Below are 14,753 nucleotides of genomic sequence, written 5' to 3'. Positions count from 1 at the left end.
GTAAATGAAGAAAGAAGGTGGTGATCAGAATGAGGTGCTTGAAGCTGACATTTTCAAGGGGATGCAGGTACTGATAATGACAAAAGTCTGCCACTGACCACGGAAATGAGGTGGCTGAAGATGGAAGAAAAGTTCACTGGAAATGAGGTGGTCAAGCAACCAAAAAGCCAGAGGGAGGTGAATGGGAGGTTACAATGGTAACTGAAACCAAGTCCCTTCCCTGAAGGAACTTACTTCTTATACAAATACATCTGGCCCATCTCCCCCCAACCTTCTCTATAGCTTTTTTTCCTCTGACAACTGTGAATGAGCGTTTTAACCCACCCACTTTCCACAAAAACCCAAAATAGCATAATCTAAAAAAAGAGAAAAAGTACTTGAACACCCAATTAGTTGGCAGAACTGCTCAATTTAGCTGGAAATAAAAAAACTAATCTGCTTATCAATATTCCAACTCTTAAAACATGGCTGATTTTTTTCCAAGATCAAAAATATGCAGAAAAGTTCGTTTGATGTTTATTCGTTATTATTATACTTTTTTTTAGGGCTGAACATGTGGCACGTGGAAGTTCCCAGGCTAGGGGATCAATCAGAGCTACAGCTGCCAGCCTATACCACAGCAGATCCCTGACCCATTGAGTGAGGCCAAGGATCCAACCCACATCCTCACGGATATTTGTGGGGTTCATTTCCGTTGCACCACAACAAGAACTTCTCTTTGATGTTTAAATCAATTCCACATACTACGTGTATTGATGAAATCTTTCTAAATTTGATTTACTTATCTCCCCGACATGAAGGCATGGAAATATACAGCTTTTTTTGACTTAGATCATTTTTAATTAGCTAGGATCAAAAGTAGGAGGTAGTCTGTGGTGGGGACAGCCTTCTACAGTAAGAATCCATTAATAGGTGGCTTACCAGATAGCTGGTAAATTGTACTGTCCATTGGAAACATGTAAAGTTTGAAAGATTATATGAAGGTCTATATCCTTCCCTAATCATTCTCAAGGTAACAAGGACATATTTGTTAAAAGGGTTCTGATTTTTAGTGAAAAAACAAAGAAATTCTAAGTAGGCAAATTCAAAATATTCAACCAAACATTTACTGAATGAATACTACATTGTGAAAGAAACAAAAAGAGAAAAAAATTCTGCTTTCAAAAAGCATACAGTCTACTCAAAGAGAAAGCCATAGGTAACATCATGATAAAAAAAAAAAGTATAAATGCTGTTATGGCGTTATAAAACAAACCCTGTCAGAACAAAAAATTTTGAAAAAAAGGGATGACATTCCAACAAAGTCAAAATATTTTGGAGTTCCCGTCGTGGTGCAGCAGAAACAAATCTGACTAGGAACCATGAGGTTTCGGGTTTGATCCCTGGCCTCGCTCAGTGCGTTAAGGATCCAGCGTTGCTGTGAGCTGTGGTGTAGGTCACAGACGCAGCTCAGATTCCACATTGCTGTGGCTGTGGTGGAGGCTGGTGGCTACAGCTCTGATTAGACCCCTAGCTTGGGAACCTCCATATGCCGCAGGTGTGGCCCTAAGAAGACAAAAAAAGACAAAAAAATTTAAAAAAATATGTTGACAGAATGGTTAAATTTAGAAAATAAGTAGACAAAAAGACAGGTACCTGTCTTTGTTTAAGAAATGCTAAGAAGTCCAGTGTGGTTTTAATACAGGATGAAGAGAATCACAGAGGATTATGTATATGATGGTAACAATTTTTACTTTATTAGGTATTAAAGAGTAATTACAGACTTCTGAGCTAGGAGAGTTAAATGGTAGGCAGGCGATATAGCCAGATCTATAATTTAGGTAAAAAGATGACAACAGAGTCCAGGAAGATATGGAAGCAGGAGATTGAAATATAGGTACTATTAAATTGAGGCTCCTATAACAATCCAAGTAAGAAGAAAGTTGGCCAGAAATTCCAAGTAAAATTTAGCAATTAAGTCAGACAGGGAACATTCTAAATAGAATATAGAAAATTCAAGAAAGTATTTACTTAAAATTTAGTAGTTTAAAGAAGTACAACCAGTTTAAATTATTCCTGAGTAAACCATAACTTTACATACAAAACAACTACAATGTACAACATATTTTATAATGACTTTTTTTACAGTATTTTAAATATTAGCAAAGTGCAACTTAAAAAAATCACATCAATTTTACCAATTATATGCATATAATTTATGCAAAAGTTTTAAGGTTTTTTTCCCCCATCACATCCAATAAAGATACCTCTAATCAATTTATTGCTAGCTGATAATATTCATATAATACCAGTTAATTTTATTAGCATTAAAAACCTAACTTAATTATGGTCCCAAATAATCACCATCAATTTACAAAACAATCAGTATACTATCTGCTGTGCAGTCAACTAGTATTTATTGAGCACCTCCTATTTTCCAGCACCAAAACCACATTTATTACGTCACAGAATTCAAAAAAACCATCCTTCAAGATAGGTAAGAGTATTTTTTTATATAACGGATGAGAAAACCAAGAATCTGACATGAATTTGCTCAACACCATAAAGAGTAACATATTATATTAACTGCCAATTTTATGGGATCATGTATTTTTCACATTTGTGTTGTTATGATGACCTCTCGGCTTTTACATTTCTTTTTATTTCTACCACCATTATTTCTCTTTCCCACCTGTCTCCCTAAGGTCATCACAAATCTCTAATTTCTTACTTTTAATATAATTACATATAAGTGGGAAGGCATAGTAAACTATCATTCTGGAATTTTAAAATGACACAAGTACACATTTAAAAAAATTAAATATATTAAACAGATACAAACTCAATTTCTAAAATATTACATACTTTAAAATTTAACCTAATTGAAACTTTTGGTTTATAAATATATCTTAAATACAGGCTGTTGAGAAGCTTAAATGACTATGTATTATGATGGTCAGCCATAAGGTTCATATTCTTTCCAGTTTAAAGTACCTCTCCTAAGGACTGCCCTAATGGTTGATTCCTCATTTTAGTTCAATTGGAATGGAATTATAAAAGGAGTATTTTCCTTTATAATGCAAAAAACTATAGCCCAAAGGCCAAGCAATACCGATTTAACAAATACTGAGAAGAATCCAACAGTTAATAATATCAGATTCTAGACAGCATTCAGTCTTAAGGATAAGATTATCATATATAAATAATCTATTAAAAGTGTCTTAGCAGAAAGGAAAGAAACTATAAAGAAACATTATGTTACAGATCTAGTTAAGTGCCTTCATTTTACAGATTAGAGACTAAATCACAAACCAGGTAGAACGATGAATGATTCCTAAGTCTGCCTTCTATTCTGGGCTCTTATTTACCATATCTGTGTTCACTCATTTAAAATATAAAATAAAATAATATTTTCAAATTCTTTATTCACTGTATTTTTATTTTAAATTTGGACAATTAACAAGTCATGAAACTTTTTCTATCCAACAACTCTCTAGTTTTTCTCAAAGGAGCATTACAAGAATATCAGAGCACTTGCTTGGCTTCATTAAAATAAAGAAATTTATACAGAAAAAAACTTACACACAATCTGATCTGGCCAACAAAAAGCTTACATAAAAGTCACAACTTTAAAACCTCTTATATCATCGTAACTTCATTTGTTGTGAAATGGTTTCCTATAATCCTGACATTTCCTTCAGATAGCCAGTTTTCCTGTTTTAGCTGCCTTATAAGAGCTTCCAAAGACTTCAATCTTCCTAGAGTTTGTTGTTCTTGTAACTCAAGGTGAGTTATCTTTGAATGCAGTTTAGAGACCTTCTGCCAAAGGTGTTCCTTACTTACATCTTGTCTGCAGTAAGAATGCTCAATTTGTAAAACTTCTGTCTCATAGTCTGCATCCTTATATGAGTCTTCAACGTCTATGTCTTCTTCCATTTCCATGGTTTCTTTGGGGGTGGGCATAAAAGAGTTAACTGTAGGTTTGGAATTTTCTGCAGGTATCAAAATAGCAATAACAGATTCTTTATTTGTATTTAATTCTTCAACTGTTTGAGTAATTGTGCTGAAAAAGAATGGGTTTTCCTGTGCTGGATTAATTTCCAAAGAATTATTTGTAAAGTTTGGGTTAGTAAGATGATTGGTAGTTATTTCAAGCACTTCCTGGGTTTCCAAAGATTTTGTGATACCTTCTGAATTTGAACTTGTCAAAGTGATAGCTGTGGAATTTAGATCCTCAAAAGATGTGTGAAACTCATGTATACCTATGTCTTGGTTAACTGGTGTTTCTAAGGTAGATTCTAGTTTTCTGGTATCTTGTTTAACTAGATTAAGAGTTAATACATTATTCTGTACACTTTCTGCTTTTAGATCTGGTGGCTTTACAAAGGCAGATAAATCAAGCAATTGTGCATGTTCAGGGAGGACATTTGAGTTAACTGTATTCTTCTTTGGCTCATTTGATGCAAATGATTCCTCTGACTTCGATTTTAGGCATACTTCTTTCTCATCTTCTGATTTTTTCTTCTGAGATTTTTTTTTGGAAGGGTCTTTCTCCTATAAAATAATATTTTCAAATTCTAAAAAAGATGTTCTTTCTAGACTGTTTCTCTTATTAGTTAGTGCTGACTATTTCATTACAACTTCGAGCAGTATACTGGCCAGGCAAATTTATTCAGTTAAAAAAATGTTTTAGCAGTATAACAGCACAAAATATACTTGAAGCCATTTTTTAAAAAATATTAAGCATGGGAGTTCCCAACGTGGTGCAGCGGAAACGAATCCAACTAGGAAACATGAGGTTGCGGCTTTGATCCCTGGTCTTACTCAGCTGGTTAAGGATCAGGCATTGCTGTGGCTGTGGCATAGGCCAGCAGCTGTAGCTCCGACTGGACCCCTAGCCTGGGAACCTCCATATGCCGTCGGTGCGGCCCTAAAAAATTATATATACATCAAGCTTAATCATTATATGATGGAAAAAGCTCACATCATTCACCGGACCAGTAAAAAAAACTTAGATAATTAATTTACATTAATAACTTGATAATTTACATGTTATCTTCTGCTCCTAAGCTATGCTTCAGAACAGTTTAAATTTTTCAAAATTTATCACACTTTCAGTAAAAGCATCAGTTTTCCTTTTTCTCAAGTATGTTTTCCCAGCAGTTATCTTTCTCTTTCATGCCCTCTACCTAATTATATGCCACCCTGAAATCTGCTACCATGTTTAGCACTATCCCCTTCTCCCCTACTTCCTGCCTCCAATACCTGATTGTCTTCAGGCAAAGAAAATATTGTTGGAATTGCAGTTTGTTTCAAATAGCGAATACCCCATCTGATGTCAAGAGAGTCAGGAGTAAAATGATCACTACACAGGAACTGGTATTTACTGGGAACCCATGAATCTCGTTTCATATTCTTTAACCATTTTTCAAGTCTTTCTTTGTCATGTAGAGGAAACCTGAAATTAAAAAAAGGAAAACTTTGCTATATTTTAACAATCTTGCCAGAATCCAGGACTGCACACACAGGTAACCTTATAGGTCAAGTGCTACAAAAGCAAGACAACCATCTCCACCATACAAAAGCATCTTCATGACAAAATTACTACCATATCATTTCTGCAGCAAAGAGGACTAAGCTATGAGATGTGTAGCCAAAACATTTGTCTGAGAGGAGTGGCATGTAAAACATAACTCAAGAGTCCCTTCAAGCAAAATATATGTGTTACTAAAGAGGATAAACTATCTTATAAAAATTAATATATTTTCTATGGATTATGTTTCTTTTTTTCAGTCATGTAGTTTGCCTAGAAATGGTAAAGAGTTTTGTAACTAAAAAGTCTTATTCAAATGTATTCCACAGTAATAAAAGTCAAACAGTTTCTTATCTATAATTCTAGGAAATATTAAACTCTAGGCTCTTATTTATATTAATATTTTTAAAGTAAGGAGATGTGAACTCAAACAAATGGTTTATCTGACATAAAAATGAATACTAAATCTTGTAAAACTACATATATGCCATTCTTTTTACTAGAATCAGCCTCAAATCTACCCATTTGTAATTCAGTCCAATATTTCTCAACATCTCTAGCCAGTGGACTGGGAACTCTTAAAATTTAAGTATTCAAGTTCTGAAAGAGAAACTGACGCAAGACCTAAATATATTAAAAAGGAAAGACTCATATTTTATAATACGAAACAAACAGAAAAGATAGAGAATGGCAAGACAGCTCTTTATAAGTTCTGTTTCTGTACTAACCTGGATTTTTAGAGTTGCCTCTACATAGCGCACCATGTCTTATGGGTAAAACTGGACCAATGGAGGAATTTCACGGAAAACTTTTCTACCAGTCTGAATATGTTTGGCCTATTCTGTATTAAACAACAGTGGCCTATACTTCCTCTGATAATTTTTAAAAGAACACAGTCCAAGACACATACTACATACTTTCCTATTTTTTAAAAAATAGTAAAACATAAGGTTCTTATACAAAAAGCAGCTGTTATACATTCCCTCAATCTCGACGTTTTATGCTTTGTAGTAGCATGATTTTTTAAAATAAATATTGGTAACTTTTTAACATGCTAGAGGAAGTTTGGCTACTTTATAGAAAATACTTTTTAAACCTGATATCCTTCCATGGTAAACGCAGATAAACTGCCTTTCGAAGTTCTTAACATAGATACAATATTCATACACGGTTTGAAAGAAAAAAAAATTTCAAGGTTTACTTACTTACTTATTTATTTATTTATTTGTCTTTTCTAGGGCCACACCTGCAGCATGTGGAGGTTCCCAGGCTAGGGGTCTAATCGGAGCTGTAGCCGCCAGCTTATGCCAGAGCCAGAGCAATTCGGGGTCTGAATCCGAGCCACGTCTGTGACCTACACCATAGCTCATGGCAATGCCAGATCCTTAACCCACTGAGCAAGGCCAGGGATCGAACCAGCAACCTCATGGTTCCTAGTCGGATTCATTAACTACTGCACATGACAGGGAACTCCCTGAAAAACTTTTAGTGATGACCTAGGTTATAAGTATAATGGCATGATGAAAAAAAGCATTTAATGACAAAAAGAATCTCCTTTTCAGAGGGCTTGAATTCTGCTAGCCAAAGATAAGTTCATGTCTTTTCTGTTACATCTAAAATGAGAATATGTCTTTTATAATGTTTTTAATGTAATTTCATGTAAAAGGATGTGGTTTATATATTATTTCTATTGTAGCATTATGCAAGTTATCAAACAACTTAAAAAACACACTTTGTGAATGTCTTTATTGGTAACTGGATTGCAATGTTTTCTCAACAGCTATCTCTAAGAAATTTTCTAGAATATGTTTCTGGAACAACTTAGTATCTTTACATTGGTTCAGTCTGTTTGACCAGTAATTTTGTCTCACTGTCTTATTAACTTCTCCTCAAACTGGTCACTATATGTATACATACATTCAGTGAATTCCCAAATTAGTATAAATTTATTTTGCAACTTGTTATAGTGTTAGTATGAGAAAATTCAATTCTTCAAGTTTGGTGCTATTAGGGGAATAAAAGTAATTCATTTTATGGATTACACATGAAATTTTAAAAACACATTAGAAAATTCAACTTTCAGTAAATTCACATTTTTAGAAGAAAAATTTTTATAATTGACTTCCTCTGGCATTTTATTTTCCCTTCCTTAAAAAAAAGTAACTACACAGTCCGCAAAGATTAAAGACTTTTTAGTTTGACGTTATGACCAAATAAACCTGAAAAATATGAGATTATATCAAGCTCAACATGATCCTTTGCTACAAACCTTCTCAGAGCCAGAGCCACTAACATACTAGCATACATTTCTCCCCAAAAAATATCTTTGCAATTTGTGGAAGGGCTTCAAGAAATATAATCCTGGAAATATAGCCAAATAGGGTGCATTATTTGGAGTTATCAGGGTTTTTTTTATTAGTTAAGATAATGGAAAGCAGCTGAATCATGAGCAGATGATCATGATTTGCGAGTGCAAAATCAGAGACAGTTAAAAACAACCAAGTCACAGCTAAATTATTAAGTACAAGAAATAAAGGAAATAAAATATTCTAAGGATGCTGATTTTCACATACATTATATTCTAAGTGCTGTTTTACCTCTTTAGACACTAAGTGTGAATTAGGTTCTATTAATGTCTCCACTTTACAAATGGGAGGTCTTGGGTAGCAGAGGTTAAATAATTTGCAGGTCATTCAGCTACAAAGTAGTGGAGCCAGGGGATTTGAACCAAAGTCTGGCTTTGGAGCCTGGACTCTTACTTGTTACACCATACTGCTGCCCTCTTCTTATAAATAAACAAAAATGAGTACTTCTGGGGTTGCACACAAATATTTCATGGCTCTAGAATTTGGAATACAGGTACCCACTTTTCCAAAGTTGGCTTTCTACCAGTTCAGTTTTTAGGAAAGACCTAACAGGTACTAATGCCTGAACAAGATTTTCACTTTTACGAGAAAAACGCAACTGCTTTCTTGCTTAGAAAAGGTTTCACAGGAACGCTCTACGTTGGGATAGCAGGGAAAACCTATCAGCCCTTACTTGTCCTGCTCCCTGTACGAATGAGTATCTAGAGCCCAGAACAGGGGCTTAGGATATATCTGGCTCTGCCACAAAACTTTCAAGGTCAGTTATCTAACGTTTCTGAAAGGCCTCAGTTTCCTCAGGAGAAAATGGAATTAAGTAACATCAATGCGACCTAACTTACTGCAGGTGGAAGTTAAATAACTTTGAGTGCACTTTCCCACTTGGCACGGTGGATGCACCTGGTGGTCAAGTGCCTTTAATGATATGAGGTCAGGTGAGCTAGGGAAACGTTCTGAAAACCACGGAGCATCGCGCAAACTTTACTGCTTCAAGCGCCCTATTAACACCCGCAACAAGCCCCAACGCCTCGCCGCCCGCCCAGCGTCCTATCCAGAAATGTCAGAACACGTCTAGGAAAAGTTTACGCGAGCCTTCGCGCCCTCCTCCCGCCCACCGCCCGACCACGGCCGGAAAGCTGAGGCAGACTTCACAGAGCTGAGGAAGACTTTGTAGAGCTGACAGGAGATACGCCAAGCCCAAACGCCCCAGAACTGCGGCCCAAAGGCAAGATAACGCTTCCGCGTTAGATCAACTCACGGGTAAAAACTCAGCTTCCGGTCTGTATTGTTTCTTCCCCGGCGATTCTTACAGCAAATCGCTGCGCAATAACGCGGCATCGCGACAGAAACCCGGGCCCCCTGAGGTGTGGGCAGGCGGGCCTTGCTCACCGAGGCGGGGCCGCAGGATAGGGCCGCCCGAGCCACTGCGCCTGCGCCAGGCTGGGCGGAGCGGAAAGACGCTGCAACCCTCTCCTTACTTCCGCTTCTGCGGGCTTCAGTCCTACCCTTTCGGGAGTTGGGGCCGGAAGTGACGCATGGGCTGAGCAGCAACAACAGTTTTCCACGTGCGCGTAGCGCTCCAGGGTCAGGTGGGTGGGCCAGAACCAATAGGGAAGCGTTTCGTGTAGGTCTTCTCCAGAGGTGGAGGCGCCGGCCGCTCCTCCCGCCAGTAGGGAGCGGGCGGAGAAGGGACGCGGCTGTAGCTGTGTGAGGCCGGTGTACAGGCGGCCTTGGGCACGGGCCTGCTCCCAGAGCGGCGGAGGCCGGGGTGAGGGGCCCAGCCGGACAGCTCTGTGAAGTCTGTGGTCAGCGTCGCCGGAGCCTACGCTCTGTGGAAGAGCAGCAGCGGCAGCCAGAGGGTGCGAATGAGGGACGAGGCCGGGGTCTCGGGGAGGGAGGTTTAGGCCTCGTTGACCGTCACGGTCGCCGCTCGGGCTTCGGGCCGCCTAGTGTTCTTGAGGAAGAGAACAGGAGAAAGGACATGACCGAAGCACGGGGTAGTGTGTTCTGTCATAGTGTTGTGCCGCTGGCGTCGGGCACCCCTCACGGCCGGACCCCGGGCGGCGAACAACTGTTGGCGCCTGGACGGACGGGGCGAGTATCGGTCGGCTTTGGCTTCAGGCTGATGGTCCAGGCCAACCAGCCACCGGCTCTGGGGAGTGAGTCCCAGGCTACTGTCCGCCAGGTCCTTCTTGGGAATGAGAGGTCAGAAGAACGCAAAAGTCGGTCTCCTAGGAGAGTATCGGATATTCAAGTTGAAACTGGAATAACGTTTATTAAGAGTAAGGTGCTTCCCTGTCAGTTTTAGACCCGCCCTTTGACTAGGGAACAGCCAAAGTACACGCTTGGTTTGGCGTTCTTTAAACCAGGAGTTTGTACTTGTACTTGATTCTTGCTACTCGTGACTGTGAGTAACTCTGAAAAGCAGTATTCCGTCTGCTAATTAGGCTCCGAACCGGCCACAGGAGAGGAAGGCAGGCAGTTTCCACAAACCGGAGTGTCTTTCATCAGCCTTGTTTTGTCATCCTAGGTTGTTAAGGACTCCTGTGGTACAGCGTTCAAAAACCAGGATCACATCTTTTTGAATCCCAAGTCATTAAATCTCTATTATGAAGAATTCTAAGTTGAATTCTAGGTTGAAACTTTTTAAAAAATTAGATAAATATTTTAATGACTCCTGAAAAGTTTGAAAATAAGCGTTTATCTTATCGAAAGTTCAGACTCTGAAAGTCCATTTTTTTCTGGCAGCCGTTGAAGAAATCTTAAGTTGTATTAATTATGAGTTTTTAACAAAATTTAGTTATCCGTGCTTTTTTGTTAAAATGGTTGGGATCTTACAGATTAAAAAAAGATTACATTCTCTTATATTGCATTGTCAATATTATTGTGATATTGAGATTCTCTATGCAATCCTTGGCTTACCTTGCTGAAATGAAAACTGAAGCTTCTGAGAGGAAGATTACTACTGATGTAGACATACTGGGCTATTTACGTTGGTAATATACTTTTTTTCTGCGAAGTTTTTTTTAATCTTTAAACTCTTTTAGAATATGAATCGCGCTCCTTTCAAAAATTGTTTGTATTTTTCACTCTTGATAAAGCTTGCATAGGATGAGTCTTTGGTAATAACTGATAATAAAAATTAGTTATTGAATATGTTTGTATCTACTATGTGTATGGCTACAGTATTAGTGGAAAGGTAAAGCCAAAAAAGATTTTTCTCAGTGTGGTTGAATCACATTTGCCCTCAAAGAGATTACAGTCTATGGTAGAATAGCCTGTGTAAATGAAATAACGTAGAAACAAGTACAATATATACTACATATGCTTAACATTTTCATGCTTTAGTAGTATACTTTGAATCCTACAAGTTCATTGGGTTTCTTTTAGAAAAAAATCTTAATGATAAATTGTTTTTATAGTTTAAAAAGATAAAATTTTTTTTCTTTTCTTTTTTAGGATATTAGAAATGGCTACTCCCCAGTCAGTTTTCATCTTTGCCATCTGCATTTTAATGATAACTGAATTGATTTTGGCCTCAAAAAGTTACTATGATATCTTAGGTGTTCCAAAGTCAGCATCAGAGCGCCAAATCAAAAAAGCCTTTCACAAGTTGGCCATGAAGTACCATCCTGACAAAAATAAGAGCCCTGATGCTGAAGCAAAATTCAGAGAGATTGCAGAAGGTACGTAAATGACCATCTCCAGGGTATCATGTGTATTAACTAGTAAAGGAGGATGACAGCTAAGAAGTATTTATGTATTTGAAGGTTTTGTGGAGCTGGGAGAAAAGAGTGGGATCTACAATTAAAATATAGTGAAATTCTCAAGACTGTTTACTTAGAATGGACACTGTGATCCTGGATGTGTGGAAGTATATATTTTTATTGGCACTCAGATCTAAAAAAATTGAAACTGTACTACTTCATTCTCTTATTTATAAAATCACTTATTGTTTCCACATCAAGAGGATTTTACAAAGTGCAGAGATTAAATATAAAACTATTAAGTGTAAAAAATTAAATAGACTCTAAAATGACTTGGGGTTTTTTTTTGTTTTTCATTTTTCTTCCTTGCTTGGTCTACATCTCAAAGACAAAGTCACCTTTGTCTTTAAAGGAAATGTATGAAATAGATTTTGACTCAAGACCCATTCTAGGGAGTTCCCATCCTGGTGCAGCAGAAACTAATCCGACTAGGAACTATGAGGTTGCTGGTTCGATCCCTGGCCTTGCTCAGTGGGTTAAGGATCCAGCGTTGCTGTGAGCTGTGGTGTAGATCACAGACGTGGCTTGGATCTTGCGTTGCTGTGGCTTTGGTGTAGGCTGGCAGCTGTAGCTGCAATTTGACCCCCAGCCTGGGAATTTCCATATGCTGTGTGCAGCCCTAAAAAAGACAAAAAAAAAAAAAAGACTCTTTCTAAAGCAGATTGCATCTTCTGAGCATTCAGTAATTAATGGTGGTTGTTGGTAACTGAGTAGGGAGTTGGAGTTAAACATTTACTTCAGCTAGTAAGGCAGTGAAAAATCTAAATTCTTAAAATTTGTTCATTAAAAATTTTAATACAAGTATTGGTTTTACACAAGTAATATGAGAATAACTCTATAATTGTTGCCCATCTATTTATTTGTAGTAGTGATAGCATTTATTCAAAAATATTTATTGGCTGTCTCCTAGAGGCAGGCATTGTGCTAACTGCTGATAGTAGCAGTAACAAGGCAAAGTCTGCCTTTTGTGACTTTTATTTTTTCTTATGTGCTTGTAGCGTTTGGTTTTAATTTTGATGTGAAATCCTTTCATAAAATAGATAAATTTAAGAGGTTTGAATATATGTAATATTGATTAACTTCAGTTACTAAACTATTTTTATTTCTTTTAGCATATGAAACACTCTCAGATGCTAATAGGCGAAAAGAGTATGATACGCTTGGACACAGTGCTTTTACTAATGGTAAAGGACAAAAAGCTAGTGGAAGCCCTTTTGAGCAGTCATTTAACTTCAATTTTGATGACTTATTTAAAGACTTTGGGTTTTTTGGTCAAAACCAAAACACTCGATCCAAGAAGCATTTTGAAAATCACTTCCAGACACGCCAGGATGGTTCCAGTAGACAAAGGCACCACTTCCAGGAGTTTTCTTTTGGAGGTGGGTTGTTCGATGACATGTTTGAAGATATGGAAAAAATGTTTTCTTTTACGGGTTTTGACACCACCACCAGTCGGCACACAGTACAGACTGAAAATAGATTCCATGGATCTAGCAAGCACTGTAGGACTGTCACTCAACGAAGAGGAAATATGGTTACTACATACACTGACTGTTCAGGACAATAATTCATTCTTTTTCTGTTCTCATTAAACCCAACTAGTTGACTCTTCTTCAGTATCTTTGATTCAAAAGAATTTTCTGTGAACTGTTTTGACAAGTGCATGATTTCACTTAACTTGATATAGCTATTAAATATATTTAAATTGTTTTTAACAAATTCAGCATCATTCAATTAGTAGAGAAATAGCTAATTATTACTCTCCCTGATTAGGAAGACTTCTTTAAAAAGAGAGATTATAATTCTGCCTGGTCTTTTTTCTCTACCTGCCCTTGGGCTTATTAACATGGCCAGTTTTATTACCAAGAAACGAGTGAGTTTGCCTGATAAATATTTAAAGGTTAAACTTGAAAAGTTATTGTAAATTTAAATTGTGTGAATTTGAATGGTTTTGGAGTGAAACCTTTGCTAATTTAAAATTGCATGCTCTGTAGCATCTCTGACTTGGGTTGCTAAATGTATGTGAAACCGTATAATTGAGTTGTTCAGCAAAGGATAGCAGTATCTTTGTTAATTTCCACTGAAAACTTCAGAAAGATGTGGTTCAGTATTTACCACAGAAGCATGCAGAAGAATTAGAGGTAAAGGAAATGATTGTATTGCTCATAGCCATTTAGGCTAAAAGAAAGTTGAAAGCTTATGAAATAATTGCCAAGAGATTGTTATGTGTTTGGTCCCTGGCTAATGATTTTGTAGTGCTGAAATCATAGCTACTTGACACATCTTTCTTACTTTTTGGAGCTCTAGGTCTTCATATGGATTTATGTATTTGTGTGTGTGTGTGGTTTCTCTTCCTTACACTCATCTTTAGAGATTGACTAATACCTCATTCTGTTTATAAAAACAGCCAGTAATTTCTGTGCAACCTTATTATGTGCAATATTTTTAAATCCTAAGAAATGTGTGCTTTTGTTTTCAGATAGACTTCTTTAGTTCTGCACTTTTCCATGTTATACTCCATATGAGTATTAATCCTATGGATACATATTAAAACTAGTAAATATCTCATACAATTTTGTGAGTGAGAGAAATATAGTATTTACAATATGATGTTCTTTGTTGTCATTTTATTGTTAAAAGTTTAGCCATTCTGGATGTATGGAGGGTGTATAAGCATTTGGGCTGCTTATACTGACCATAGATCACAAGTTACTTTTGACTAACCTGAAAACCCTGAAATGACCTTGTTTGCCACTTGGTAATTTTTCTTGCTTTCTCATTGTCCTTCATCCTTTCCTCACAAATTTTGGTAGCTTAAAGATTTGATTTTGGTGTATTTGCTTGCTAGACCAAATATTCTTGCCATTGGTTCTTTTCTCTTTCGGCCTCTTTGGGAAAAAGCAAACTTTACATGAAGCTATATTTGTTAGTAATCATCTTTAATTTAAATCTGTGAAGAAAATGAGTTTGTTCTATTATATTTATGTATCTTAATTGCTTCCTGGAAGTTATGTCTTTTATTTTTGTTTGATAATAAGAAAAAAGCCATACCTTGAGTTTTGGTCTGAGAATTATCTATGGCCTATTAAACAGAACAAATGAAGCCAAAAA

General features: G+C 36.9%; 2 protein-coding genes across 4 annotated transcripts; one reads left to right on the top strand and one right to left on the bottom strand.

Moving 5' to 3' along the window:
• Positions 1–1,705: 1,705 nt before the first annotated feature.
• THAP5 (THAP domain containing 5) lies at positions 1,706–9,315 on the bottom strand. The gene is made up of 3 exons (XM_047763006.1): positions 9,134–9,315; positions 5,245–5,437; positions 1,706–4,533 (listed from the first exon to the last, which is right to left on the bottom strand). Exons 1-3 carry the CDS (start codon positions 9,211–9,213, stop codon positions 3,619–3,621), a joined length of 1,188 nt encoding a protein of 395 aa, XP_047618962.1. The 5' UTR covers positions 9,214–9,315; the 3' UTR covers positions 1,706–3,618.
• Positions 9,316–9,498: 183 nt separating this feature from the next.
• DNAJB9 (DnaJ heat shock protein family (Hsp40) member B9) lies at positions 9,499–14,256 on the top strand. 3 transcript variants are annotated; one of them, XM_047763004.1, is made up of 3 exons: positions 9,499–9,734; positions 11,335–11,561; positions 12,755–14,256. In XM_047763004.1, exons 2-3 carry the CDS (start codon positions 11,345–11,347, stop codon positions 13,207–13,209), a joined length of 672 nt encoding a protein of 223 aa, XP_047618960.1. In that variant the 5' UTR covers positions 9,499–9,734; positions 11,335–11,344; the 3' UTR covers positions 13,210–14,256. The 3 variants fall into 3 exon arrangements, with proteins under 3 accessions (XP_047618960.1, XP_047618961.1, XP_047618959.1); XM_047763005.1 differs by lacking the exon at positions 9,499–9,734 and adding an exon at positions 10,085–10,157; XM_047763003.1 differs by lacking the exon at positions 9,499–9,734 and adding an exon at positions 10,683–10,871.
• Positions 14,257–14,753: the final 497 nt, after the last annotated feature.

This window comes from Phacochoerus africanus, chromosome 16, assembly GCF_016906955.1.
Source record: "Phacochoerus africanus isolate WHEZ1 chromosome 16, ROS_Pafr_v1, whole genome shotgun sequence".
Classification (NCBI taxonomy): domain Eukaryota; kingdom Metazoa; phylum Chordata; class Mammalia; order Artiodactyla; family Suidae; genus Phacochoerus; species Phacochoerus africanus.
The sequence above is the reverse complement of the archived record's forward strand: the minus strand, read 5'-3'. Positions and strand labels throughout refer to the sequence as shown.

What these genes read in the sequence shown, in the direction of transcription:
- THAP5 (XM_047763006.1), bottom strand. Translation starts at nt 9,213, where the DNA reads ATGCCGCGTTATTGCGCAGCGATTTGCTGTAAGAATCGCCGGGGAAGA. An exon ending in CGGAAGCTGAGTTTTTACCC is followed by an intron (nt 5,438 to 9,133) that starts GTGAGTTGATCT and finishes TTTTAATTTCAG; the next exon opens with GTTTCCTCTACATGACAAAG. An exon ending in CTTTGCCTGAAGACAATCAG is followed by an intron (nt 4,534 to 5,244) that starts GTATTGGAGGCA and finishes ATTATTTTATAG; the next exon opens with GAGAAAGACCCTTCCAAAAA.
- DNAJB9 (XM_047763003.1), top strand. Translation starts at nt 10,780, where the DNA reads ATGCAATCCTTGGCTTACCTTGCTGAAATGAAAACTGAAGCTTCTGAG. An exon ending in ATACTGGGCTATTTACGTTG is followed by an intron (nt 10,872 to 11,334) that starts GTAATATACTTT and finishes TTTCTTTTTTAG; the next exon opens with GATATTAGAAATGGCTACTC. An exon ending in ATTCAGAGAGATTGCAGAAG is followed by an intron (nt 11,562 to 12,754) that starts GTACGTAAATGA and finishes TATTTCTTTTAG; the next exon opens with CATATGAAACACTCTCAGAT.